The 25901-nt window shown below is 41.2% G+C and overlaps 2 protein-coding genes across 2 annotated transcripts in view; one reads left to right on the top strand and one right to left on the bottom strand.

Annotated features, from left to right (window-relative positions):
* HPS3 (HPS3 biogenesis of lysosomal organelles complex 2 subunit 1) overlaps positions 1–4609 on the top strand; it is a 38933-nt gene extending 34324 nt beyond the window's left edge. Inside the window, exons 16-17 of the mRNA XM_072996062.2 lie at positions 2923–3013; positions 3847–4609. Of these exons, the coding sequence (XP_072852163.2) occupies positions 2923–3013; positions 3847–3995 (240 nt within the window). The 3' untranslated portion in view covers positions 3996–4609. The remainder of the gene's footprint in view (positions 1–2922; positions 3014–3846) is intronic.
* A 50-nt stretch (positions 4610–4659) lies between these two features.
* CP (ceruloplasmin) overlaps positions 4660–25901 on the bottom strand; it is a 35473-nt gene continuing 14231 nt past the window's right edge. The window contains exons 7-19 of the mRNA XM_072996064.2: positions 25043–25182; positions 23006–23146; positions 22665–22876; positions 21036–21186; positions 18729–18941; positions 16969–17176; positions 14837–14976; positions 14080–14208; positions 12745–12851; positions 9769–9985; positions 7888–8027; positions 6582–6745; positions 4660–4983 (exon numbers count right to left, since the gene is read on the bottom strand). Of these exons, the coding sequence (XP_072852165.2) occupies positions 4968–4983; positions 6582–6745; positions 7888–8027; positions 9769–9985; positions 12745–12851; positions 14080–14208; positions 14837–14976; positions 16969–17176; positions 18729–18941; positions 21036–21186; positions 22665–22876; positions 23006–23146; positions 25043–25182 (1978 nt within the window). The 3' untranslated portion in view covers positions 4660–4967. The remainder of the gene's footprint in view (positions 4984–6581; positions 6746–7887; positions 8028–9768; positions 9986–12744; positions 12852–14079; positions 14209–14836; positions 14977–16968; positions 17177–18728; positions 18942–21035; positions 21187–22664; positions 22877–23005; positions 23147–25042; positions 25183–25901) is intronic.

Below are 25901 nucleotides of genomic sequence, written 5' to 3'. Positions count from 1 at the left end.
CGGGACATGAACTCTTGGCAGCCTGCATTTAAAGTCTGTTTCGATTTTATTAAAAAGAAACCACTTAATACCGCATCTTTACTGTTTAATGACTCAATTTTGGTAACGTAAGCCAAATTAATTATCTATAGGGAAACCGTTCTGTTCAAAAGACTAGAAAGGCCAATTATTAAACAACATAAGTTTATTTAAGTGAACAAAGAAAACATTTCTCTACAGTTTCATTTCTAAGCAACAGCATAACAGTTCAGCACCTTCTATAAAAATTAACTATTAAACAAAACAAAATCTAAACTATAAACTAAGGTAAGCAAACGGTATTCTTACGCAGTCCATATTGTTGAATTAGGTTCCTTCGCTTGGATCAAAGAAATGCAACGCCATGTTTTCAGAATCTCAAAACTCTCTTCTCTCCCACCGAGTTACTTTTTCCAACCTCTTGTAAATTTCTCCAACCTGCCCCCTCCTGACATATTCAACCAATCACGAAGGCAAGAATTAGCATAGGGTACGCCTTACTTTCCCACCAACACCAAAGAATTGTTTATCATACAGGTTAGAGATATTTTGACTCTGCCGTGTTTTCCTCTCCAGCTGCAGCGATAAGAAAAGCTGAAAATAACTACTAGTAATTTTCCAGAACTTAGCCTGTGTCAGACTCAAAATGGATTCCTCTATGGTTAAGACATGACTACATAACCCATCTCTAATTAGAAAAATACACTTCATCACATCCGCCGCCAAACTAGGTTTCTTTCTAATGGGCCTAATGAGTGTTTCCTTGAGGGCAGAGGGAAATCTGCCCTCAAGGAAAGACCGATTAATTATTACAGTAGCCCATTCCGTTGTTGAAGGCCTGGCTGCTTTGATTAGCCAGCCTGGGCAAGGATCCAAGGAGGAGGTGGTGGCACGACAGCGATCAAGCGTCCTGGCGACAGTATCGGACGAAACAGGCTGAAAGGTATCAAAAATCACCGGACAAGACGGAGCGCTGGACATCTCAACTCGACTCGCTGTATTCAAAAAAGGAGCGAGGTCCCGGCGAATGGCCTCCACTTTAGATTTTAAAAATGCTGCAAATTAGTCCGGTGTAAAACTAGGGGGAGGCCTATCACCCGGGCCAATTCCGGATAGGTCGCGTACTATACGGAATAATTCCGCCTGCTGGTTAAACGCCCCGCTTATCCGGTTAGCGAGGTAAGTTCGACTGGCAGCCTTTACCTTAGCCTGGTAAAGGTTAGTAGCGACCTTAACAGCTATACGATTGAAACCCGTCGGGTCCTTTCTCCATTTGCGCTCTAGCCGTCTCCTGACCCGCTTCGACGCCCGGAGATCCTGGTTAAACCAGGGCGCCGGGCGATCTCTGCGGCGGAGAGGGCGTTTAGGCGCGATCGTGTCTACGGCACTAGCCGCGGCGGTGAACCAGCCGTCAACCAGTGCCTCGACAGGAGCACCAGCCAGGTCAGCCGTAACTCCTCTCATGGCATCCTGGAATCCAATCGGATCCAGTAGCCTTTGAGGGCGGACCATGACAATAGGTCCCTGCTCCCTGCGAGGGGGGAGAGCCATCTTGGTGACACATTTTATTAGGTGGTGATCCGACCATGACAAGGGAACCGACTCGAGGTCAGTCACCATCGGACCACTCTCACTCCCGTTGGTGGAAAAAACCAGGTCTAGTGTGTGGCCGCCCACGTGTGTAGGGCCGTTGACATGCTGGGACATGTTCAAGAAGGCCATGGTCTCCAGGAACTCAAGAGCTGGTCCGGAAGCCTCTGCCCCCGCATGCATGTTGAAGTCCCCCAGGACCAATAGTCTCGGGGAACCCAGCAATGCCGCGGAGACAAAGTCCACCAGCTCCGGAAGGGAAATGGCTGGGTCGCGGGGAGCACGGTAACCCAGCAAGATCCCAATTCCGTCCCTAGCCCCAATCCACACGTGGAGGGCCTCAAGACCCGGCTTTACCACCGAGGAGCGCCTAACTACCTCTAGGGTAGACTTGTAAACGATAGCTACTCCCCCCCTGTCCCTCTAGTCTACCCTGGTGTTGGACAGCATAAATGTGATCCACCTGGAGCAGGAACTGGCAAGCCACTCCAGTATCTTTACCTAGAAAACTTCATGAACAGAAACAAAAGGCTAAAAGATGTGATGCTGGAAGATGAGCCCCTCAGGTTGGAAGCATCCAACATGCTACTGAGGAAAAGTGTAGGACAAGTACAAGTAGCTCCAGAGCTAATGAAGTGGTTGGGCCAAAGCTGAACCTGGAATGTAAGATCTATGAACCTTGGGAAGCTGGATGTGGTCAAACAGGAGATGGCAAAATAAACATTGACATCCTGGGCATCAGTGAACTAAAATGGACGGGAATGGGCGAATTCAATTCAGATGGTTACCATATCTACTATTGTGGGCAAGAGTCCCGTAGAAGAAATGGAGTAGCCCTCATAGTCAACAAAAGAGTGGGAAAAGCTGTACTGGGATACAATGTCAAAAATGATTGAATGATTTCAATATGAATCCAATGTAGACCTTTCAACATCACAGTAATCCAAGTTTATGCACCAACCACCAATGCTGAAGAGGCTGAAATTAACCAATTCATTCCATAGTTATGGAATGAAACTTTCCTGGCTGTTTTACACCATTATACATTCTGCCTCTGTTTTCTCCTCTGAATCTGTAATACGCTAGAGGGAGCCATTATCACTTTCATGTGTTGCTGTGTTTTAGAGCATTCTGGCCAAGTTATATCATGGGAACAGAAAAATCATTTCAGGATGTTTAAAGGCTCTCTATTTAAGATGCCAGTTATTGTGCTCGGTTACTTTTTAAATGCTGTGTTAAGCAGTGGAGAGTTTGGATTGATGCCGTAGCACTCTTGACGTTCTCTTTGGGTCTTTGTTTTTTGGGCTGGCTTAGGCTTTGTGGTGGAACAAACTCCTTCCTGAGCTCTGCAGCAGGACCAGAAATGCTGGAGAACATTATCCTGTACTCCTTTCATCCCTTCAAGGTAAGGAAATGTGCTTTGATCTCAGGCTTTGTGGCTATGCATTATCTTTGCTATGTTTTAAGCAGTTTTTTTTAAAAAAAACTTACAGACAGATGTTGGAGAGGGCTTGCACTTTAATGCAGGGCTAGGCAACCGTTCTTCTGCCAGGGGGTCCCATTCCCTTGGGGGGGTTGATCTGTTGGCACCACCGTTTAGGATCAGGAACCTAGGTCGGTGATGGGCAGAGCAAGCATGGAAAGGGGACAGGGTCACTTCTTTCTGATACCACATTTTCTCTTTGTGCTATTCTTCCTGACACCTTCTGTCCTCATCCTTCACCCCCAATGTTCACAACTGCCCAGGAGGCTGACAGGAGAAATACAGAGTGTTTTTGCCAGAACTCTGAACTGACAACAAAGCCAGCCACTTTTCAGTCTGGTCAAGGGTCAACAGATTCCCCCACTCCTGCTTTGAGGAAGAATTGGGTTCAGAGAGGAGCACCTGTTCCTCTTCAGTAGAGGAATGTAAGGGGAATCCTGCCGGATCAGACTAAGGGTCTCTTTAGTAGATAGTCAGTCTGGTCACAAAATGGTTAAACAGATGCCTGGGAGAAATTTACAAAGCGGACAAGTGTGGAGTGGCTCCTTCCAGCTTTTGTTCTCCAGTAGCTGGTATTCAAAGGCACTCCACCTCTAATACTGGAGGTAACATATGGCCAACATGGCAAGTAGCTAGCTATCATAATCTTAGCCTCCTCATCTTTGGATTAAATTTAAATTTTTGATTAAGTTGTATAAATGATCAGTGGTAATAATAATCTATTTAAACATGATATTCTTATCTTCTTTCGCCAGAAACATTATCCGTCATTGCCATGGAACTGGAATTAAAGGACTTCCTTAATTTTTTGCCAGAGGATGGGAATGCTGCTTTTTTCATGCCACATTTGCTTCAGTGCAGTAGAAGGAAACTAAAGACCAAAGGGAAACCAGAGCCCACATGATTTCCCAGCGAGCCCTTTGGAAGGAAACAAACTGAAAGCAGAACACCTTACACTACAGCTATGAAGCTGTAGGTGTAGATGTTCTTTTCTATTAGCATATCCTCATGTATGGGGAGAGAGGAGGGTTCTCCTTCCTTAGCTTAAATGACTTTGCTTAGTTCACATGGGACTGACGTCTCATACTAAGGATAATTCTATCCCTTAATACAACCTCTTGCCCTTATGGTTTGCAATAGTTTTACAGTGATAAAATGCTGGCATTCCAGGGCAACCACCACATGAAGTAAGTCCAACCAAGTTGTTAAACATTCCAAAGATATTCTCACTATGCGGATGCAATTCTGATCTTTCTGTCTATACATGGTGTCGCCTGGGAGGTCAGTGTATCCAGACATATGGATTTTCTTACTGGAATCTAGCAGAAACTGCTCTTTATCTAGACCTACTAACAAAAGTAAAAATAAATTCCTTCCACAATTTGGTTTCAGTTTTGCAGAACTGGAGCTCGGTACTTGGATCTACTGTATTTGTGCCTGAAAAGATGAATTGCTGTAGGTGTGTTCTGTAACTTGACTTAATAAAAACCAGAAGGAGGGACTTTTATTTTAATATAATATGTGTTTACCTGGTATGGTAGAGGTTTTGCACCATTGACTACAAATGCTGCCATTTCGTCTGCCTTTAATTTTTCAATTCTTCATATCTACATTATGTACAAAGTATGAAGGCTCTTCAAATCCGGTTTATTTGTAGTTATTTTTAAAAACATTCCTTTAACAGAACAAATGTGAAATTGCTAAAACAGAAAAAAGGGGGATAAACTGTTACAAAGCTTAGAAGTTCTGTTTCTTCCTACGGTTCCATAATATTTTTTTAAAGACATTGAGCAGCTCATCTTGTCATAGCAGATAGGCGCATTTGATCTGAGCACCTAATAGTTAAACCTTCGAATGCCAGTTCGCTTCTCTTCACTTATCCTTTATTGGCACTGTAAATGAATAGGAAGAAAACTAAACATTAGATTATAAAATTTGAGTTAATGCACATATTGAAATGTGCTAGAATTAGGTCATGAACTGCCCTCACCTTTTTTGCCCTGTTATTCATTCTGCGATGGGTAAAAATCTATTACAGTAATAGAGACATAATATATATGATGCAGGAATTCCCAGCAAGCACTGAGGAAAGTTATTTTTCTAAAGCTCAGCTAAACTGGAGCTTGGCCTGTCCTCATGAAGTCACCCAGCCCAGCCTTTTTCCAGGTGAGTACAATTTAACTGTTGGTCTAGGAGGTGGAACTCCCAAATGGAGAATTCTGGGATTTGGAATCTAAAAGAAAAAGACACATACCTATAGACCAGTGGTTCCCGACCTTGGTTTCCCCAAGGTTTTTGGGTTAAAATTACCAAAAGCCTAGACCACTAGCTGTGCTGGCCAGGATTTCTGGGAGTTGTAGTCCAAGAACATCTGGGGACCACCGTCCTTAGCCTCTACTTGAAGGGAATTGAAATCCAATAATTGAAGGCTGACACATTCCTCATTCTGATGTACCGTCTCTGGTGTTTTGTCAAATCTGGTTTGTATGGATAAACCTAAATGATGGCCATCATACTTACACTGGTGTCAGTTCAGCCAAACAGATATTTGGTTAACTGTCAGCACCAGGCAAGCTCAGAAAGAGCAAACAAAATGCAAAGATTATAAATCAATTTGCACAATTTGCACAATATCCGTACTAGCTGCATTGAAAACCTTCTAACAGAAGTTGCATGGCATGATTCTAGATACATTATGCATAGATACTCTGTCAGGGGCTTTTGTCTAGCTCGCATCAAGAAAGCCACCAGCATAAATTTGATTAGTTGGAGTAGCACTGTGACTGGGTTTGGTAGTAAAACACCTGATATATTTTACTTTTCCATAAAATTTAAAATTAACAGACAACATAGGCTGACCTTAATGAGCATAAAATGTGACAGAGAAAAAAGTTTGTGGAAGTTACTTGGCACATCTATTCAGTCCTTCCCCCTCCCCCCCCCAGTCTTTGGTACTGGGGGGAGGGGGTTGAGAAGAAGTCACCCACCCACATCCATTTTTGTATTTTGTAGCACTAGGTGGATGTGTGCATGGGCAACTACCAATCCTTCGGCTGGGATGGCAGGACCTTAGCTCTTCTGATGGGGTAGCATTACCAGAGTTCATTGGTATTACTGCAGTATCTAAAGCCTGAGGGAGCAACCCAGATTGTTGTATATGTATAGTTAGAGTGGGTATGGTGAGTGGAAACAAAAGTATTCTCAAATGGAGAACCTGATTTAGAAGTAAATAAACTTTTTTTAGAAAGATCAAAATCAAGCAATCAGGTTTTTTTAGAGTACTGAATTAATGAAGTCCAAATTTAAATCAAGAAACTAGGAATATTATCCAATCTCTACCTGGCTGTACAAATAGAAGCTTTTATTAAATCTGTTCCATTGGCTCTGATCTCTAGAAGGCATCTTTCTCAAAGCATGGGCTAACGCCTGTGTTTATTTGTAGCCTTGTCAGTTCAAGATATTTCCTTCAAGCAGATGAATAGCTACTTACTCTTGTTGTGGGAGCACTGTGTAGGTGGTCTCCATGCCAGCATGGATGTGGTCAGTCACGTGACAATGCAATAACCAGGTCCCTGGATTATTTGGAAGCATTTCAATAGTTTGGAAAGTGCCAGGAAACAGGTCGAAGACATCTGTCCGGAAAGTTCTGGTTTGCTTTTAGGAGAAATATATATATTTTTAAGAACAACAACAACAACACCCAGCACTAGTGATATTAAACACAAGTATTTGAGAACTAATTTGAATAAAACGGATTAAACGAGTGTTGATTATAGCTTCAGATGTTTTAACTAGCATTGGTATGGAAAGTGCTTCCAACTGTATGACAAAAACAACAGCAACTCACATCTTATAATAAGATGCAAATCACAATTTACCCTTCACTTTAATTCATAGCCATCTCCGTTGTAGACCAGGCACTGGACCAAATCCAGCTCCATGCCATCCTTAGCATGCAGATAGAAGCCTGGAGACAATACATTTGTGACAATAGACTTTCTGTCGGGGGAGCTGAGAAGTGAAGAAGCCGACTGGAGGTCTTGAGCTTTCAATCCATTCTCAGGAGAATTAAGATAGTGCATACACACACACAAAGAATTGTTTCACATTAAGACTACATACAGGGATGTGGTGGTGCTGCGGGCTAAACCGCAGAAGCCTGTGCTGCAGGGTCAGAAGACCAGCAGTCGTAAGATCAAATCCACACAATGGAGTGAGCTCCCGTCACTTTGTCCCAGCTCCTTGCCAGCCTAGCAGTTCGAAAGCAGGTAAATGTGAGTAGATAAATAGGTACCACCTCGGTGGGAAGGTAAAACGGCGTTCCCTAGTCACGCTGGCCATGTGACAACAGAAACTGTCTTCGGACAAGTGCTGGCTCTACAGCTTGAAGAACGGGATGAGCACCACCCCCTAGGAGTCGTACATGACTAAAAATCTCAAGGGGGACCTGTACCTTTACCTAAGACTACGTACAGTGTAGTGCAGAGTCTTGGTACAGTTTCTGTGTACTGAAATGAGCATGGTCTGTTGGGGTAGCATTTTCAGGAAGATGGCTGTGTCCCAGTAGCAATGTTCCTGAGTCACTTTTACCATCTCATATAGTACATGCTGGAGAGTTCCCACAAGTCAAAGTGAACAACATTCTGCTAGAGAAGCCAATGGTCTGACCCCAAAAAAAGTACAAAGCTATTTTTCAGTTAATTTGGGATTATGTCTATGAGCAGTGTCAAAACGTACTTTTCTTGTCCATCACTAGTTTTAAAACAAAAGGCAGGCGGACAAGCTCTAGCCTTTACCTTGTAATTAAAGCTGTGACCATGGAAATGTGCTGTATGCATATCTACTTCATTCCCCATTCCGATCAAATACCAAGTGACTTTATCGCCAACATGCATCGTAAGGCCGTGCAAGTTTCCATACACTCTTCCATTAATGGCTGTTGGGAAAAATATGCATTGTCATGAAAGTAAATGCACTGTTTCTCAGAGAAAGAGCATTATAGTGTTAACTGGGCTTCCTGCATTTCATATAAGCTGCAAATATTACCAAAGGTTTAATTAAAAAATGGAATCAATTTGGTTCTTGGATCTCAAACTGCTCATTCTAAACATGGTTATGCAGCCCAAGCTAGTCAACCCCATCTGTTCTAGACAGTACGTTATGGGTTAAAAATACATATGTTTTGATGTGAGAAATGTGCTTTGATCATGTATGAGCATTTTTGATCAATAGCAAGTGGGTCACTGATAACCTTGAACATTATTTTTTTAAGTTTTTGAAGCCTGTTAGATATGGACAGAAACATACCTTGATGTGTGGTGGTGTGTACATAGATGGGGATGAAACACCACCTGTGCCAATGCCACCACTCCAACACTGTGGCCTTCACCACCGTCCACTGCAGCCTGCACCATGGTGACCCATGTTGCAGCAGCCTGCTGTAAGAGAAACCAGCTGCCCTTTGCAAAGATGGCAGCTGCAGCTTCTATGCCCTGAGGGAAACCACAGTCACCACATTTGCAAATGCAGCCCTGTTTCCCTTGTAATAGGCTGCTCTTTGCTAAGCTGGTGGCAAAGGGCAGAGGCCATGGCAGCACAGGTGGCAGTGGTGGCGGTAGGGAGGGGAAGGGGGGCATGCTGTGGGGACGGGCAGCTGTGGAGGGTTGTCTGCCTATGGGCCTGCTGATCAGCAGACCCGGAAAGCCATAGGCAGAGAGGGAAGGCTAGTCTTCCCTCTCTGCCTATGGGGGACAAAAAATGGATAATTATCCCTGTGTATTTGTTGGGGTCTCTGGAACTGACAAATATGAAGGGACGGATATTCAATGAAGCAGTCATTTTTAATATTGCAATTTGTTTTTTATCCGTTCCCATGTCTAGTACAGAGTAATAGACTAGGACTCAGGAGACCTGGGTTTGATCCCCTGGCTCTGCCATGGAAACTTACTGGAGGTGTGGAACTGGTAAAACCACTCTTAAATAGTTCACTTACCTTTGAAATCCTATCAGGGTTCTTATCAGTCAGTTCTGTCCTGATGGCACAGAGCAAGAACAACATACCCTGATGGAGCACAGTGTAACAGAATGCCATAGTCTCTACTCAAAATCTGAGGTGTGAATCCTTAATTCTGTTGACGTCTACCTTGGTTGAAACTTCTTAGGATCTCCCTTGATAGTTGCCCCAAATGTTTTTCATTTTAGCAATATAGTTTAGGACAGTGGGAATGAGGGAAATTTGCTCCTGCTACTCTTAACCACGGGGAGTTGGAATTTGCCAATCAGCTGCAGGGCAGCCCAAGATCTACCTTCCGCCCAGCTTTTACTACACTCTATTCCACAACGCATCCGACAGTGATTGTATGAACAGGAAGGACTGGCATGAGATGTTCAGGGAGATACCAACCAACTAGGCTGGCAGGATGTCTGCAAGCCAGTGTCTGTAAAAAAGGAAGCACTTTTTACGATCTCAAGGACTGCAGCATAATCCTGCAAATCCCTATTTGCTTATATCAACGTCCAGGTAAGCAAAATGAATATTTCTGCACATCTACTGATTAAAAGACGCTACTGTGGCTGTTGTGAGATGGTTGCGTGATCAAGTGCAGGTTGCAGGAACTGATTTCAATTTTGATAATTCTGGGTATTGCTGGGAGGATCCTCCTCGCAAACAGACATACCATGCATTTTATTGCTTTCAATAAAATCTTCATCTTCTTTATCCACGCTTTCTGGATTGGCGGAATAGGTCTTAATGTTTTCATCCAAGTACCAAGACTCATTTTCATCAAATACAGTAAAAAGAAGCACAAACTGTACTCCTTCAGGGAGAATGCGTGTAGCAAAATTTGGCCGGCGACAAACTAAGAGAGCCCCCATTAATCCACTGTAGAAGTCCTAAAAGCGTAAAAGAAGTTAGTCACCAAGGGTCACTGGAAAAGGTCCATGTCAACTGCTTGGGCAAAAAAACACATTAATAAATTGAGTTCAAGCCATGTTAAATCCCATTGAAATAGTTGAAATTTAACTAATCGTGACTCACATTCTCACATTGTTTTCCATAGGACCTAAATGTAACTACTGTAACTTAGGGTGTTACTGCACAGCAGGGAAAATACACAGTTTGATCTACTGTGATTTGCACCCATAGAAATCAGGTTTTCAAGGATGAAATTGCCGTAACTAACAAGTCCTTCAGTCTCGAGAGACTATGGTAACACGCTCTGAATCGAGGAGTGTCCTCTCCAGAGCATGAAGCCCGGGTAAGGTAATATGGAGGATGTTAAGGTATATAATTTTTATATAGCCTGAACATAATATGTGTGTGTGCAGAACAAGATTGAGATGACGTCCTTCCTTCATCCCTGGCTGATGCAATTTCTCTGCAATATGAAGATTGCCACACCTGTGTGCATGAAGTCACCTTAGACGGGATTGGACCAGACTGATGCCAGAATTGTATTTAAGAAATGAACTCTGTACAGTCATTCTCTCCTCCTTTATACTGATGTCTGCATGTCATGCTGCTGGTTTGAATACTGAAGTGCTGTATGTATGTATATCCTGTATATATTTTGTAAATACACTGCTGATAAGAAGAAGCTGTTGTGTGCGTTTATCTGCTCTTTACTCTGCGAGAGACAAGATAAAGTCACAGACGCACACTCCCTTAACAGAGGATAGGCTGTTACCCAAGCAGCAGATCCCCCCTCTCCACATTGCTGAAATGGACCAATGGAAAGGTGAGAGCCAATACAACTGGTTCCAGCAATGTCGCAGGAGTTGGCAGAATGACACATGCTGCCTTCGGGACTCCAGCTCCGGATTTTGCCTCGAGGTTAACTCCTGAAGCCTTTTCCATGAGTGGATATAGCCACAAGGCAGTGGAGGTTTGAAATTGGAGTTTTCCTTCTCCTAGATGGGCTGCCTTCCATGGCTGACGAGCCCCACCTACCCGGCCTGCTCTTTAATAGTGCAAAAGTATGATCTGATCCTTAAAACTTTCCTGACTCCCCAGCTTATGCAAATATCATTGCCTTTTCTATTTACCATATTAAGGCCAGATATAAAATTAGAGACATGCTCTTTTAATTCAGGAAGTCCCACCCCTAGGCCCCACCCCCAGGCCATGTGCTCAGGAGACAAAAAGAAAACCCAGGGAAAAAAACTCAGCAAGGCATCCATGCAAACAGACCTGGCCTTCGCCCTCAGCCCAGCTTCCTAGGGGAAAGGGTCCAGGGTCCTGGGACACGCTCTTTTAATTCAGGAAGTCCCACCCCTAGGCCCCTAACAAGTACTGTCCACCTATTTCCACCTCTCTCTCTCTGTCTCTCTCCCCTTAGTGCTGTAGAGAAACCCTGTTCCAGTGCTGAGTCAAAACTTTTTTTAAAAGGAACACTCAGTTGAGGGGAGATGATATTAACTACCTGTGAGTGCCCCTTTGCTTTGGATCAGCTAATCACGCTGGCAGAAAGCAGACAAAAGTAATGACAAAGCAATCAAAACAAATTTAAACAACCCTACACTTGCATGAATGGAGAGACTCAAATAGCTATAATTTTGTGACAATTGTAAATTACATCATGAAACTTGGCAACATCATGGAAGTCAAAGAAAGATTCATTGTGCCCAACTAAAGACACACAATTTTTCAGATGTTGGGATCAGCCACCTTCAAAATGTGCTTGTTTTCTCTTCCCCCTCCTTTGTTTTAAACTGCTGCTGCTTAGTACTCAATGCAGGAATGCACATCCTTTGGACTGGCATTTCAGTCCATGACAAAGCAAAGGGACTAGCAGCAAGCATAGCAACAAGTGTTGTACTCTTTCCTGACTTCTTGTTTCAGGAATAATTGGCTAACTAGTGGCCCAAGTCACAAACAGAACTGGATAATCACATCTATCAGACATGCAGAAAAGGAAGCTGCTTCAAAGATCTCAACTTTGAACTGATCATAACCTCACCTGTACTGGAGAGTGTGCTAGTGAACACTATAATTTTTTGTGTGTCAGAGAGACTGTGATTACCAAGTACAGTCAGGGGGGAGAAGGTCAACACTGTATCAAGCTACTGCTTCAACTTCAGCATTCAAAGTCTGTACAAGAACACAAACACCCAGCACACAGGCATACAGAGAGACAGACATCATGTGTCCTGAAAACAAATAATAGCAATAAAAATCCAGCATAATCTGGAATAGTTATGCTAAGCTAACTAAGCAGGTAAGACAAATATTACCCACAAGAGAATGTAAATCCCAAGTGATCTTGCTCAAGGACTCTCCCTGAGAGTGCAGAGTGAGTCTTCAGTAGCTGGCGAAGTTCTCAGTCTCCTCCTCCATTTGCATCATCTGCTGGCATCTCAGAGTCTGCCTTATAACATTATTCTTCTTATGGTACTGTTACTTTCTCTTTCCCTATCCCTTTTTTCAGCATAAATACCACATTTTTCCAGCACAATTCAAGATGGTCTCATTCACAGTGGAACTGTGTCAGGGCTATTCGCTTTAAATTGGGATAACCCCCCCCCCCAATGATTACAAATACCCCTGATTCAGGCCAAAGCTTGGTATTTCTCTGAAGTCTGTGAAGAGCCCTAGTTGGGACTAGCAATTGGATTTAAGTCAACATATCTGATCATAGCCATTAAGAGCTCACCTTAACTCTATCCACAGTTGAGTAATATGCCCAAGGAATACAGTCAGACTCCCCATTCTCAGGACCAGATCTTTTGGGGATTTTCCAAATATACTCTGTTACTGCACCTGAGCGAAACAGATATGGATTTATGCTATAGCCCATTACTCATTTCCCCCATAAACTATTTTAGGAAAAGAAAGGATGCTGTCAAAGTTTCAAATGTTTGTGCAGTCCCTCTCCCCACTTCACAGCTGATGCGTATTAAATGACAGCAAAGCAAAAAAGCATGCTTCTTTAAGAGAAAATGATTTCCTTCCCTCTTAAGCAGATGGCTTTTCTGTTTTACTACTTACATTATTCCTGAGTTTCCTGTCCCATACAAGACAAGATGGTTGATTATTTGTCATCCCGCCTGTCTTATACGTCAATTGAGGGTTCTCACTTTTGAGACTCCCACTTGGGGGTGAGGTTAAAATAAAAATCTCCCCCACGTACACACCACAGCACCAATGTGGGATGGAGCCACGTGAACTTTTTTAGGACCTCACACTGCATACTACCTCTTTAACACGGCATGTCATTTAGCCTTACATCTGAAAATTTTAAACTACTAATTTGAAGTACACACCTTAAGATGAACGAGAGATTCTGATTTAGCAATTTTAGTTCTGTGCAGCATTACCAGTAAGGATTTTGGCAAGTCTTTGCCTCCGGGTCCCAAGTCTTAGTCCATATCTTTGGAACCAAGCCCCAATTCTGAGTCCCTGTTAAAAACAAACTTTTTCCCCCAGAAAAAAAGGGGAAGGGGTGGATGGATTCCAAGCTGCTAGTTGAGCCCAAGTCATTAAAAAAAAAACCAGTATATCCCTGAGCTGAATCCAGTCGAGTTCGTGGTGAGACCCACAACTCAAGTTCCCGTCCCTGGTTACCAGAGCTGTACGTTTTGTTTAGATAGAATCCTATTCACTTCTATAATCATATAAAGAAACAGGAGCTTTTCCCCATCCACCTTTGATAGGTTTCCCTTTTGCTCCTATGCTCACTTTATCTCTGGATGAGAAATAGGGTGTGTGACTACATGCAATGACCCAATGGAGGGGAAAAACTGGAAAACGGCAAAGCTGAAATCCACGTATCTTCTAAAGCATGGGGTTTTTTGTTAAAACTAATTAGGCAGTGTTAATAATGGGTTTTTACTAACTCAGTGTTTTAACGTATGCCTACTTTTCTGTTGTTCTTTCTTGAAGAAAAAAAAAATCACCACTCCTCAACAGAAAAAAATGGAGTTTTTAAAAAATGACAAGGTGGGATTTTTTTTAAAATGTAGCAATTAATATTAAATGATTCCGTTACCTGGGCTTGTTTCCTTTACAGTTGGAGAGTCAGTTTTCACTCCTTGTGCATGTATAGAATAAGGTCTGGAGGCCGTGTTCTTAAAAACAATTCTAATTTTATCTCTAACAGCTGCAACGAGGATGGGTCCTTGGAAGAAAACATGAATGGCATGAAAGACATGAAATAACCATTGTGTCCTTAGAGATATAAAACTACAAATGATAAATCACAGCACTGGAAACGCACACTTAAGTCACACTAGATATTTAGGCTTTTAATAAATAATATCAACTGTGGGTCCTGATGGCAATTTGTAGAGTAACTATTTTAATTGTATTATCTTTTTATTGTATTTTAGTGTATTTTAATTGTTGTAAGCTGCCTTTGAGTAGAGTTAAATAATTTAAATAAATAAATAAATAAATAAATAAATAAATAAATAAATAAATAAATAAATAAATAAATAAATAAAGTACAAGTTAAATAAATAAATTAAATAAATTAAATAAAGTTAAATAAAGAAATAAATTCAAGGGCATGTGAGGGTAGTTCCGCACTCAGATGTAAATCGAGCTTGCTACTCTGACTGAAGAAAATCCTTCCAATGTCAGAACTCTGCATATACCCTGGAGCTTCCACAGATGTGGTTTGACCAACAGTTCTAATCCTCCCACTGCAGCATAAGCAATAGTCTGCTTCCATCCAAGATTTACTGCTTTGTCAATAATCATGTTAAGAATCAAACTGTAAAATTTGACCAAAATGGTCTGAGTACCTAGAATTTCCAGATGTTCTTCCTCGCTTGATCTTTCTTTGGGAGTACTGAATGTTTTGTCAGTATATTCACGATAAACAACTTTCTTGTATTTTGACCCAATGAACTTATCTTCTTTGTTTAGGAAGGGCTCTCCTGGACTAAAGAGGATAAAAAATGAAGTTTAGGTAACTGCAAGATTTCCTTCCCCCTCCCAAGAGTTTCATAGACAGCTATCAAAAAATCAGGTTGAAAATTATAGATCTCTAGATATTCCTTTTCTCTTCCATTTGAAATAGTATTTCAGTCCAGTTAATGCTTCAAGATACAACGCTGTTGTGACGTCCCTCTTTCACGTCACAATGGTCAGGACACTCTCTCATTCACACTTTATTTACACTGCCACCAACCACTCCTTCATAAGACTCTTCAGACAAATGTATGATTTTAAAAATAAAAACTTGTATTTTATTGATAACAACAGAAGGAATGGTAAATCACTTTATCAACTAAAATAAAAAGGCAATCAGTAATAATAAAGTATCCCCTCATACACACTCTCTCTCAGACCTTAACTCTCAAAACTCTTAACTCTCAAAAACTGACTCACATCATTCACTCCCCCCCCTTATATATACAGCTCCACCTTCTGGAGTCCCACCTCCTGCTCTGCTATAGGCAGATGGGTTCCAGCATAACCATGATAGGCAGATGACGTCATTGCAGCCGTCACAGCTGTGTTTTATCGTGTCACTCTTCCAGTCGCCAATATGCATCAAAACGAAAGGAAAAATCTCTTGAGATGTATTCTTGAAGGCTTTCATGGCCGGGATCTGATGGTTGTTGTGGGGTTTTTTGGGGGGCTCTTTGGCCGTGTTCTGAAGGCCATATTCTGAAGGTTCTTCCTGACATTTTGCCAGTCTCTGTGGCTGGCATCTTTAGAGGACAGGAGTAGGAACTCTGTCCATGCTCTGTATCTTGGACTTAGACTAGCCTTTACCTGTTAAACAATATTAAAAATGCTAAAGACCATACAATTGATCTAATTTAACATCCTTTACTTGCTACAGACAGACAGATTCTAATACACTACTTGATTTAGGATTTTGTATTGTTGGCTCCAACATTGTACATATGCATTTTACTTCCTGAGTCTAATGGAGAATTAATTGTCCTCAGGCATTTCATATTTTGATGCTATTTATGTAAGGTATCCTTTGACATTTAGTCCAGTCATGTCCAACTCTAGGGCATGGTGCTCATCCCCATCTCCGAGCCATAGAGCCAGCGTTTGTCTGAAGACAGTTTCAGTGGTCACGTGGCCAGCACAACTAGACATGGAACACCGTTACCGTCCCACCGTGGTGGTACCTATTTATCTACTTGCATTTTTACATGCTTTCGAACTGCTAGGTTGGCTATTTATGTAAGGCACATATAATTTGATTTTTAAAAAATAATATATATCCATGTTTTTTAATATCATAATGCAGTGGTTCAATTATATTGGCTGTGTTCTCTTTAGCACATGTTGGGTTCCTTCAAATTACAACTATTGCCTTCATTTTGTTCCGTCTGTTTTGCTTATCCAGAACAGGGGAGGGAACTCTTTAATGCCTGAAAATTGCTGCTGTTCCTTGGTTCCCCAAGGCTTTGTGAAAAAACTGAGAACTTTGTGATATGAAATACGGAATTCAGTTGATGAACTCTTCTGTGCTTCTGTGAGCACCCAGGGAACTGACATAATAGGAAGAGATCAGCATGTAAACACCTTCCACTCGTTTGCTGTTATGGAATACTTCAAAGAAAAGACTGAACAGAGGGAGCATGTTCATGCTTATCTTTCATCAGAGGGCATGTCAAAGAGCAGCCCCAAGAGGACTCTAATACCTTATCTATAACCTTTAACCTAAAAGGAGTCAACTAACTTCCTTCCCAGAGATTTATGCAGATTTATGCTGAGAGCCCCAATGACTGTGGAATGGAGATTTCAATCTGAGCTTCCAGAGTCCTAGACTGCCATTTTAACTACTGCACCGCAGTGGCTCTGTTAATCCATTTTATTTACATATGTATACCTAGAAAGGGAGGCATAGAAAATCTTAATCTCAGACATGTTTCTCTATTAACTTATTGCTCTGCCTTGCCCTTACCTTTCCTCATGGAACATGTGCTTCTCATACTCCCAAATCCTATTGGGGGAATAGTCCCATTCAATCTCTACAGCTGCAATATAGAAGGTCCTCTCAAAAAGATACCCCAGATTTTCCTCTGGTGATGAATCACATCTCTTCACTTCATAATTCTGTCGCATACCTCCTGTGTAATGATCGGTTGTCAGGCATGCCACCTCAAAGACCCCTGGAGAACCAAATTAGAAGCACAAATAAATGATCTGAACAGCCTTTTTCTCATGTGGTTAGCTGTGATACATTCTTGTAAAGATGAAGGGTGTGTCTGTAGATGGTGCTTTGGTGATGTAGCTAGGTGGGAGAGGGAACATGCCAAAGCAAAGCAGCATGATTTTAAATGTGGAGTATTGGGTGTTAGTCTTGAATCTTATCAGATCATGTAGGGAGGCCCTTTTGTTGTGAAGAAAATGCTGAGTGCTGTTGATCACATATATTTTTAGCTACTGGCATGATAAACTCTGACCAGAGATGAGGCAATTCCTGCATGTGTTACTTGAAAGTAAGGGAAAAGAATAATGACTGGGAAGGGGAAGGTGGTGATCCCTATTATGAAATCAGTTGACATGTGAATTATGGTGCACTTTGCAAAATTAATATTTTGAATTTTGGTGTTCTGTACACTTATATTGCTAAGTACCTTTCCACATTATTTTTCTAGAAAAGTTTTTGAGAAATGTAATAGTCTAAAGCTTTAAATGAGAAAGCAGCTTCACAGTGAACTATGAAAGAATCAGCAGAGGCAGAACGAGACAAAGGTAGGAAAGAAGGGGGGACTGTAGGTTGGGATGCAACTCGCATCATATCCAGTTTGCATGGTGAACTCCCAAATCAATCTGCAGCCCTTGTGAGCACTAATTGCAATTTCCAGTGTAGTTGCACCCTGAGATATGTCCTGGAATGTTGTCAATCACTCAGAGTTACACACAACATGTAATACAGGCCTCAGATGAATATCAGTACGGTTTTTACCAATGGCAACAGATAAGGTCAAGAAAATCAAGAAGTTAGTGCAAACTAATGCTTCGTAGTGTTATATATTTAGGATAAGGGTACCACAAGAAAACTAGGATGGCAAGAAAATTAATTAGCTATCTGCTTGTCCTAGGCAAAAGGTCATGATCAGTTGAAAAGTCAGGCATCAGAGAAGTATTTATTTTTTTGGCATGCTTGAATGTCTTCATCACAAGGCTATGAAAGATGCAGACCAAATCCAGTCCTACCAAATTAGCCCTCATCATTACATACCAAATCTCCTCCTGTACATAGGTTGGTGCTTTTGCTGCAAGAGAAACACTTGGAATACATTTTTGCAAGAATGAACTTGCTGTGAAAAATATCTAATTTGTAACTCATTGCTTCCAAATTCATAACTCAAATAGACGGCACATGCACATCTCTTCCCCTGCTGGTTCTCATTAGTTAAATAAGGAGTGGAATACAGTATACAAGGCTTGTAGTGAATGAACGTATCCACTAAATCCAATGTTATGTATGAAAATATATGAAATGATCTCTGTAAAAAAAATAGGGAGAGAGCACTTCAATGGGAAAAACAATGTTAATAGCTATTAGGAACATGGAAGAGGCAGTGTGACTTAGCTAAATAAATGGTTTTGAAGTAGACCACTTTAGGTTGGAAAACTGCTGTGGAAAGATACTTACACTGGGCTCAATGTTTATACAAGGGTGTAAGAGCAGTAAATAGAGTTGCTATTGTTCACCTTCTGAGTCAGGCTTCATAATAGCCGTGACGGAGGTATGTGGAAACAGATTGGTTGTATCCTTCCTTGTCCCGTGAGTCAAAAAAGTATTTCCTGAAAAATGTATTCCATGAATATCAACCTCTGATCCCAGGCCAATCAAATGCCAAGATACAGTGTCTCCAGCACACATCTTGAAACCCTTCAGGTTTCCGTACATATATCCATTCATAGCTGCAAAAGAGATAAGCAGAATAAATGTAAAATGACAAAACAAACAAACAAACAAAACCCCACAGCCAATAGCAAATATTTCAAAATTAGGCTGATAAACGACTGGACAAGAATATTTGCATCATAGCCCACTATTTTAGGAAATGAATTTCTACCATTTCAGAATCCACAAAAAGACATAATGTTATTTCTTAAACCTGTTTATCTGAGGGCTAAACTATAAACTGTATTGCATATGTACAATGCTACTTCAGTTTCTTTCTTATTCCCAAGCAAGCAAGGGGGAGCAGGGAGATGATCTGGATTAGAAAGGAGCCCCTTAAACATTCTCTGGCATGTTTTTCTGCCTATTCCACATGCCTCTGCCAAAACAAAAACAAAAACAGGGAATCCATTGCCTCCCACAGACATTTTTTAATTTCTGCCCAGGGGGTAGTGAATGTAAGGGTATTAATGGCTGGGGAGGAAGATTTAAGTCTATATTCATTCATAGTGATCTCAATCTAGATAAAGAGTTTGTTGGAAGTAAAACAAACAAGCTCAAGAGCATTCTATTAATTTAATGAAGCGTGTCATTCAGCCTGGAGATATTTAACAAAACAATTGTTGCTCAGTCCTACTCACTTCTACCCAGAAGTATATTTCCACTTTGATACTAAATATGTACAGGACTGTCACCTGAGTAGCCATTGCATAACTCAAGTTTTGTGTAACTGCTATTCTCAGAGACTGCCTCCAATGTAAGCCCCATGATAGCAAATGGCTTTCTGCTCAGAGCCATATCGACAGAAAGATAGTGGCAGCACAATAAAATTGCACCTCATTTTGTAACTGATATGTAAGACCTCCAAGGAACTACTTATTCTAGATTAGCAAAATGAAAGAGATGCTACAATAACATTATAATGCTCCTGTCTAAACAACAATTTCTGCAGTCATTTCTCTGGTCACTATCACTATCTACCAAGATAATGTTTAAAAAACATTTTCAAACTATTGAGAGGACTGACTATACAACAAGACTTTGCATCATCATCATCATCATCATCATCATCATCATCATCATCATCATCATTATGATGCGTTTTCAATACTCAGGGTATGATCACATGGAGAAATAGATCACATTTGGACCACTTGTGGGGCAAAGCAGTGTGATCTAATTCTTATTGATCACATGATATACAGAAAGCTGTGCTCTAGCCCAGCCTGGATCCGCATGCAAGTTTGACATTTTGGGTCCAGCTGTAAGACTGCTACTTTTCCAGGCCAGGCTGGGACAATTCCCAAACAATCAAAATGGTTGCTTTAAGGAATACTGCTCCACACAATCCTTGAAGTATGATCAGATATATGCTTTTCCTGCTATCTGATCATACACTCGAGTTAGCATAGTGTGCCTACTAAGAATGCTCCATGTCATTGGGCTCTTTAGAGATTTTCCATTTTCAGGTTCCATGAGCTCAGGGGTCAAGTGAACATGTTTGAGTCTTTATTAATTTTTCCCATAGAAATCTATGGGCAGATCTGTATTTCATCACTGGGTTCATCTGAAAGATTGTCAGGAAAAAAAACTGTCAAGACTGTAAATGACTCGATATGATGGTTTTCTCTGCAACCTTCTCATGGCTATGCTTTCCACCTTGTTTTCATCCCAGCCTCTTCCCCCTCCAATAGTACAATAACACTCTTTCATTTCACTGTTAACATATAGTTTTAAAGCTGTTCTGTCACTTCTTAAAAGATTGGAGACTGCAACCAAAAACATTGAATGAAGACCGAGGCTTAACAAAACAGCTGTACAGAAACTAGAAAAGATCTTCAAGGGTAAAGCCATGTTGCTAGAGATCAAAATCATTCAGACTGCGATATTCCCTATTACTATGTACAGATGAGAAAATTGGACAGATCTTGGACAAAGTTGAAGAAAGATGATGGGTACAGGATAGATGCCTTGGAAGTGTGGTCTCCCACATGGTTAGACCTACTTTCTTTTGGCCTATCTTAGGATGCCAGACTATGAAAAAATATTTTTTTAAAATGACTGTATTGTGATTACCTGTAATTGCAAGAGACAGGATAAAGAAGACTTACAGTGCATCATATTGGATTCCTGGAAATCTTCATCTTCCTTATCAATCTGTGGCGGTTGTTCTGTAAAGAGGTCAATATTGTCATCCAGGTACCAGCTCAGATTTTCATCGAATACTGTTGCTAAAAGGAAGAATTCCTTGTCTACATTTTTCTGTGGTATAGAAGGAAAAGGTGGGAAAAATATATTAAATTGAGTAGAACTCTCTGAACAGAAATGCTTAATTTATCATATAATCTATGAAACATCCTTGCATCTATTTTAAACATTCTTTTTTTTTTCCATCTCAAACATATCCTATTCCTTCTCTAATATTTGTAGACTATAATGAATGGAGGCAGCCCAGGAGTGAAAGGAGTAGTGTTGTGTCTGCATTCACTGAGCTTGTGCTCATCATTTAAGAGAGAGAGATTTGTTTTTAACAAAATTGGACAAGCTTCAATTCTTAAGAGGCAGAGCTCACATCCTTCAAAATTATTTGTTAAATCTGGGGATGAAGAATTTTGGAATAATAACAACCTTGTATGTTGTTAACACTAGATATTAATGGGATTGCCTCCTTTTGCCACTAATCAATTAGTGTTCTTTTCCCCACTTCTGGCTTTGGAGGCAAGTCTCCTCAGTTCTGCGTCTCCTCTTCCTATTTGTCCTTCTTGTTTTTATTTGTGTCTCTCTTCCTCTGACTCTTTCAACCATGTGGTCATGAAGGCAGCTTCCCCCACATGCGCAGACTGCAACTTTCCTTTTATTCTTCTGTTTGTAACTACTGATTGTAGCTAAACATACCTCTCTACGTAAAATGCTTCCAGAGTGATTTTTTAATATATGAAGTGCTAGTTATTGTGAAAGGGGGAAGCTCTGAGACTTGAGCATTTTCTTATGCTTTCTTTGTGCCGTTGTTGTTTGTACCTGATACTCTACTTACCGAAAGGAATTAACAATTACTGTATCTACAACAAAGAACATGTTTCATAGTATCATATGCTTAGCTACAGTGAAAGAATAGATGAGAGTCGGCACCTGAAGTAAACTACTAAATTTAAGTGTAAGCACTCATCCTAAAAGGCTGCATAGCTCTACCATGAAGAAGAACCCAAAACATGGACAACTATGTTAATTCACAGTAACAAACCAGTTTTCATAGTTTTCATCACCATCAGATTCAAGAGTTTGCATTGGCACTGACCAGGTGGTTTGATCCAGCATGGCTTTTTTCAGTCTCTCACAGCATTGAAACATTTACATCTGTGCCATCATGGAACAATGGCAGAAAAGTTTTTAGTGACCTGATAGGTATTTGATAAACATCAGTTTTCGCAGTCATTCGAAGGATACTGTAAATACCCAAGAGGATTAATGATATGGCTAGTGAGCCTCCCTACCTGCCCAATGGGTTGTGCATGGCTTGGTCTGACACAGAATATGCATGACTGCTCTGTACCAAATTTGCCCAACAGACTATCCCACATCAGCTGTATGAAGTGCAGCAAATGATAAGGGCAACAGTGAACAAGATGTGTCAAATGAGCATAAGCAAACCTCCTAAAATCCATGATGGCATACCTTGAGGAATCATTGGGAAGGAGAGCAGAATAGTTAGGAGTAGATTATGCCCATTCTTATTGCTTTACCTGTCTCCCTGATGGAAGCAAAGATCCTTTCCTGCACACCAAAAGTGGGCCCACGAGACCAGAGCTGGTGTCCTTGATTGGATCTGATCCTGAATAATACATCCGTGTTAGACAATCTGGGTCCTCTGGAGTAGGACCCACAGTTTCTGGCACCTCCCATTCATAAATGAATGTTTCTCCAGGATTCACATGTGAAGATGGACTTGCAGCGCCTGTAATATGTTCATAACTGAAATGGTCAGAAATCACCAATACTTCATCAGTGGAAACAAATCAAGACAACTAACTAACACAACTTAGGAAGTTGTACAAGACAAGAATCTCACAAAATGGCTATTCACCTCTAGAGATGGTGTTGTACAAGGAACCTTCATTGCCTTTGCTGTAACTCAAACCATGTGGCTGAATGCTAAATGGGTGACTGGCCTTGTTTCGGAACATCACTCGGATGGTGTCACCAACTTCTGCTCTGATTATGGGTCCTGTTTAAAAACAAAACCAAGCAGTGGCATGTACTGTTTGAAAGATCTTTAGAGACAAGCTAGCATACAAACAAGCTTTTGGTTTAACTCCCAGAATATATTCAGAGAGGAACAGTCAGACATGCCACAATCAGCTCATCTACGATTCCATGCCAGGATCTCAGAACGATTTCCTGTATCCAATGATTTATTTTGACATTCCAGAAAGATCAGCATGCAGCAATCTCAAACACTTGCTTTGATTTCCCCACACAATATCCCAGACCTAGAGCACACCCAATGTTGTGTTGCTGCTGACCACTATGGCGGCTTATGTTGGCAATCTGGGACACTGTGAGAAATTCAAAATGGCAGCTTGTAGCTGTAAGCAAGCTTACAGCCCGTGGACCATTAGGAAAGGAATCCTGGAAAGGGTCTTCCCTGAAAATTGTCCAAATATGGGGGTGCTCTTGGCCTCTGATCAAGCCATACCTCACTTTCAGCATTCTCATTTCCTGCCTCAGGACTTATTCAGACAGGTGTGTGGCTTGGATTGATGTCGGTGGGAATGGCCTCCATGCATTTATAATCACCCAGTTGAAGCATCTTTACTTGTTTTATTTTTCCTTGAATATAATCTGATTTCTTTGACAAGTTTACAAATGACAGGCCTCTCTCTCTTTCTCCTTCACCTTTTCCTTCCTTTCATCCCCTTCTTTTCTAGCCTCCTTTTCTTAGTGGAAGCAGTTTTGTTTTAGGTTTGTTTGTTTTTGCTGAAGAAGGAGCTGTGCATTTCTTCCTACAAACTTCCTGCAGACCTTAAAGATGTTAGTTTTTTTTCCCTTTGCAGGGCAAAACAGCATCCTGTTTATATTGATCCTGCCAGGAGTTACACAGAAGGCAAGTGATAACAAATCTCCTCCACCCATTTAGAAGCTTTAATCAGCGATCCCTGTGTTGAGAGGACACTCCCACATAGCATACCACAGTTGATGTCAGGGGAGTTCTAATCATACATGTCCCTACAGCAGTGGTTCCTCGAGTGTTCTTGGAATAAAAATCTTTACCACTAGCTGTGCTGGTTAAAGCAAAGCAAAGCAAAGTGTGCTGCTTATATACTGCCCCATAGTGCTTCAAGCACTCTCTGGGCGGTTTACAAGTTAATTATGCAGGCTACACATTGCCCCCCCCCAGCAAGCTGGGTACTCATTTTACTGACCTCGGAAGGATAGAAGGCTGAGTCAACCTTGAGCCAGCTACCTGGGATTGAACCCCAGGTTGTGAGCACAGTTTTGGCTGCAGTACAGCGGTTTAACCACTACGCCATGAGGCTCTTTAAGGGAGCTGTAGTCCAAGAACATCTGGAAACCTAAAGTTTGGAACCACTGCTCTATGAGATCTACTGTGATTCAAGTCAGGGAACGAGACAGAGATAACAGATCTGAAATTGGTTTCAAAATCTTTCCAAGCAAAGAAAAAAGAACTCCCGAAGCAGCAGGGGAGGGAGTTATTCAAATCTGACGAAACGCCTTGTGGATCTGTTGAATTTATCCAAATCAATGAGTATCTAAACCCTCACTGAGCCAGGAACTTTTAGAATGTGTGGATGAGTAATCACTCTTCCAAATGACAAGCTGCTATCTCTCACACACCCATTTCACACCACAGTTCTGCTAGAACATTGTCCATCCTGGGAACTATGCACATTAAATAAATAAATATTGTCAAATCCAAGACTCCTCTTTTTCACCTTGGTGACTTTGAAAAAAAAAAACACGTTGTGACATATCCTTTGATAATTAATCAAGCAACCATCATTGCCTCTCCTTCATTTTTATCCCCTCCTTGAAATGTTGTTTCCAGTTTTAAAAAAAACTCACATTCATCTACTTTTGATTGTCAATGTTTACATCTTACCTAGAAGTCCAAGGTGTTCTTCGCCAGGCAGTTTTGTCCGTTGCACTGTAAACGTTTCATCAACATACTCATAGTAAAGAACTTTTTTGTAACTCCCACCAATTCTTAGTTCACCTTGTTCAAAAAATGTTTTGGCATCCCTATGCAACAAAATAAATTATTTAAGAATGACATTCAACTAACAGAATAGAGAAACGGAGAATCTTGGAACTGCAGAGCTGGAAGGGACCCTACGGATCATCAGTCTAGCTCCTGTCAAGGAGGCACCATAGGGAATCGAACTCCCAACCTTTGGCTCTGCACATTTTGCTATAATTCCTTGGCAGGGTTTTTCCTGATCCTGATCAAACCTGCTTACCTTCACATGTTGGGAAAACTTCTGAAAATCAGAAAGCAATTTGGAAGGTGGCTGTCCTCAGATGCCACTACCATGGAAAAGAAATTCTGAAGGGATGTTAAATGAAACTGTTTTTCAACCAAATTCCCAGGATGTACTTTTAGGGGGAGTAGGACTTTTTAAACAGTTCATCCGAAGGGGCATCATAACATGTCGAACATAACCTGAGAATTAGTTATCATCATTTGCCAGATGTTACTCCTGCAGTTCCTTTGACAAACCTAGGTACTGTTCTGTGTCTCATTGGTAGAAGGCAATGAACTGCAGTGCTTAAGAATGCCGGAGCTGAATTTAGGAGATTTAAATTGTATTCTGCACTCAGAGATAAAATTTACTGAGTATCTTTGGTGAATCACTTTCCTACCTCACAGGGTTGTTCTGAGGATAGAGTGGGAAAGAGGAAAATCTTTGGAGAAAAAAGTAGCTATAAATTGTAAGTAAACAATGAAAAACAGAATCGTG

This window comes from Pogona vitticeps, chromosome 3, assembly GCF_051106095.1.
Source record: "Pogona vitticeps strain Pit_001003342236 chromosome 3, PviZW2.1, whole genome shotgun sequence".
Lineage (NCBI taxonomy): Eukaryota > Metazoa > Chordata > Lepidosauria > Squamata > Agamidae > Pogona > Pogona vitticeps.
Note: the sequence above shows the minus strand (reverse complement) of the source record. Positions and strands in the feature narration are given on the sequence as shown.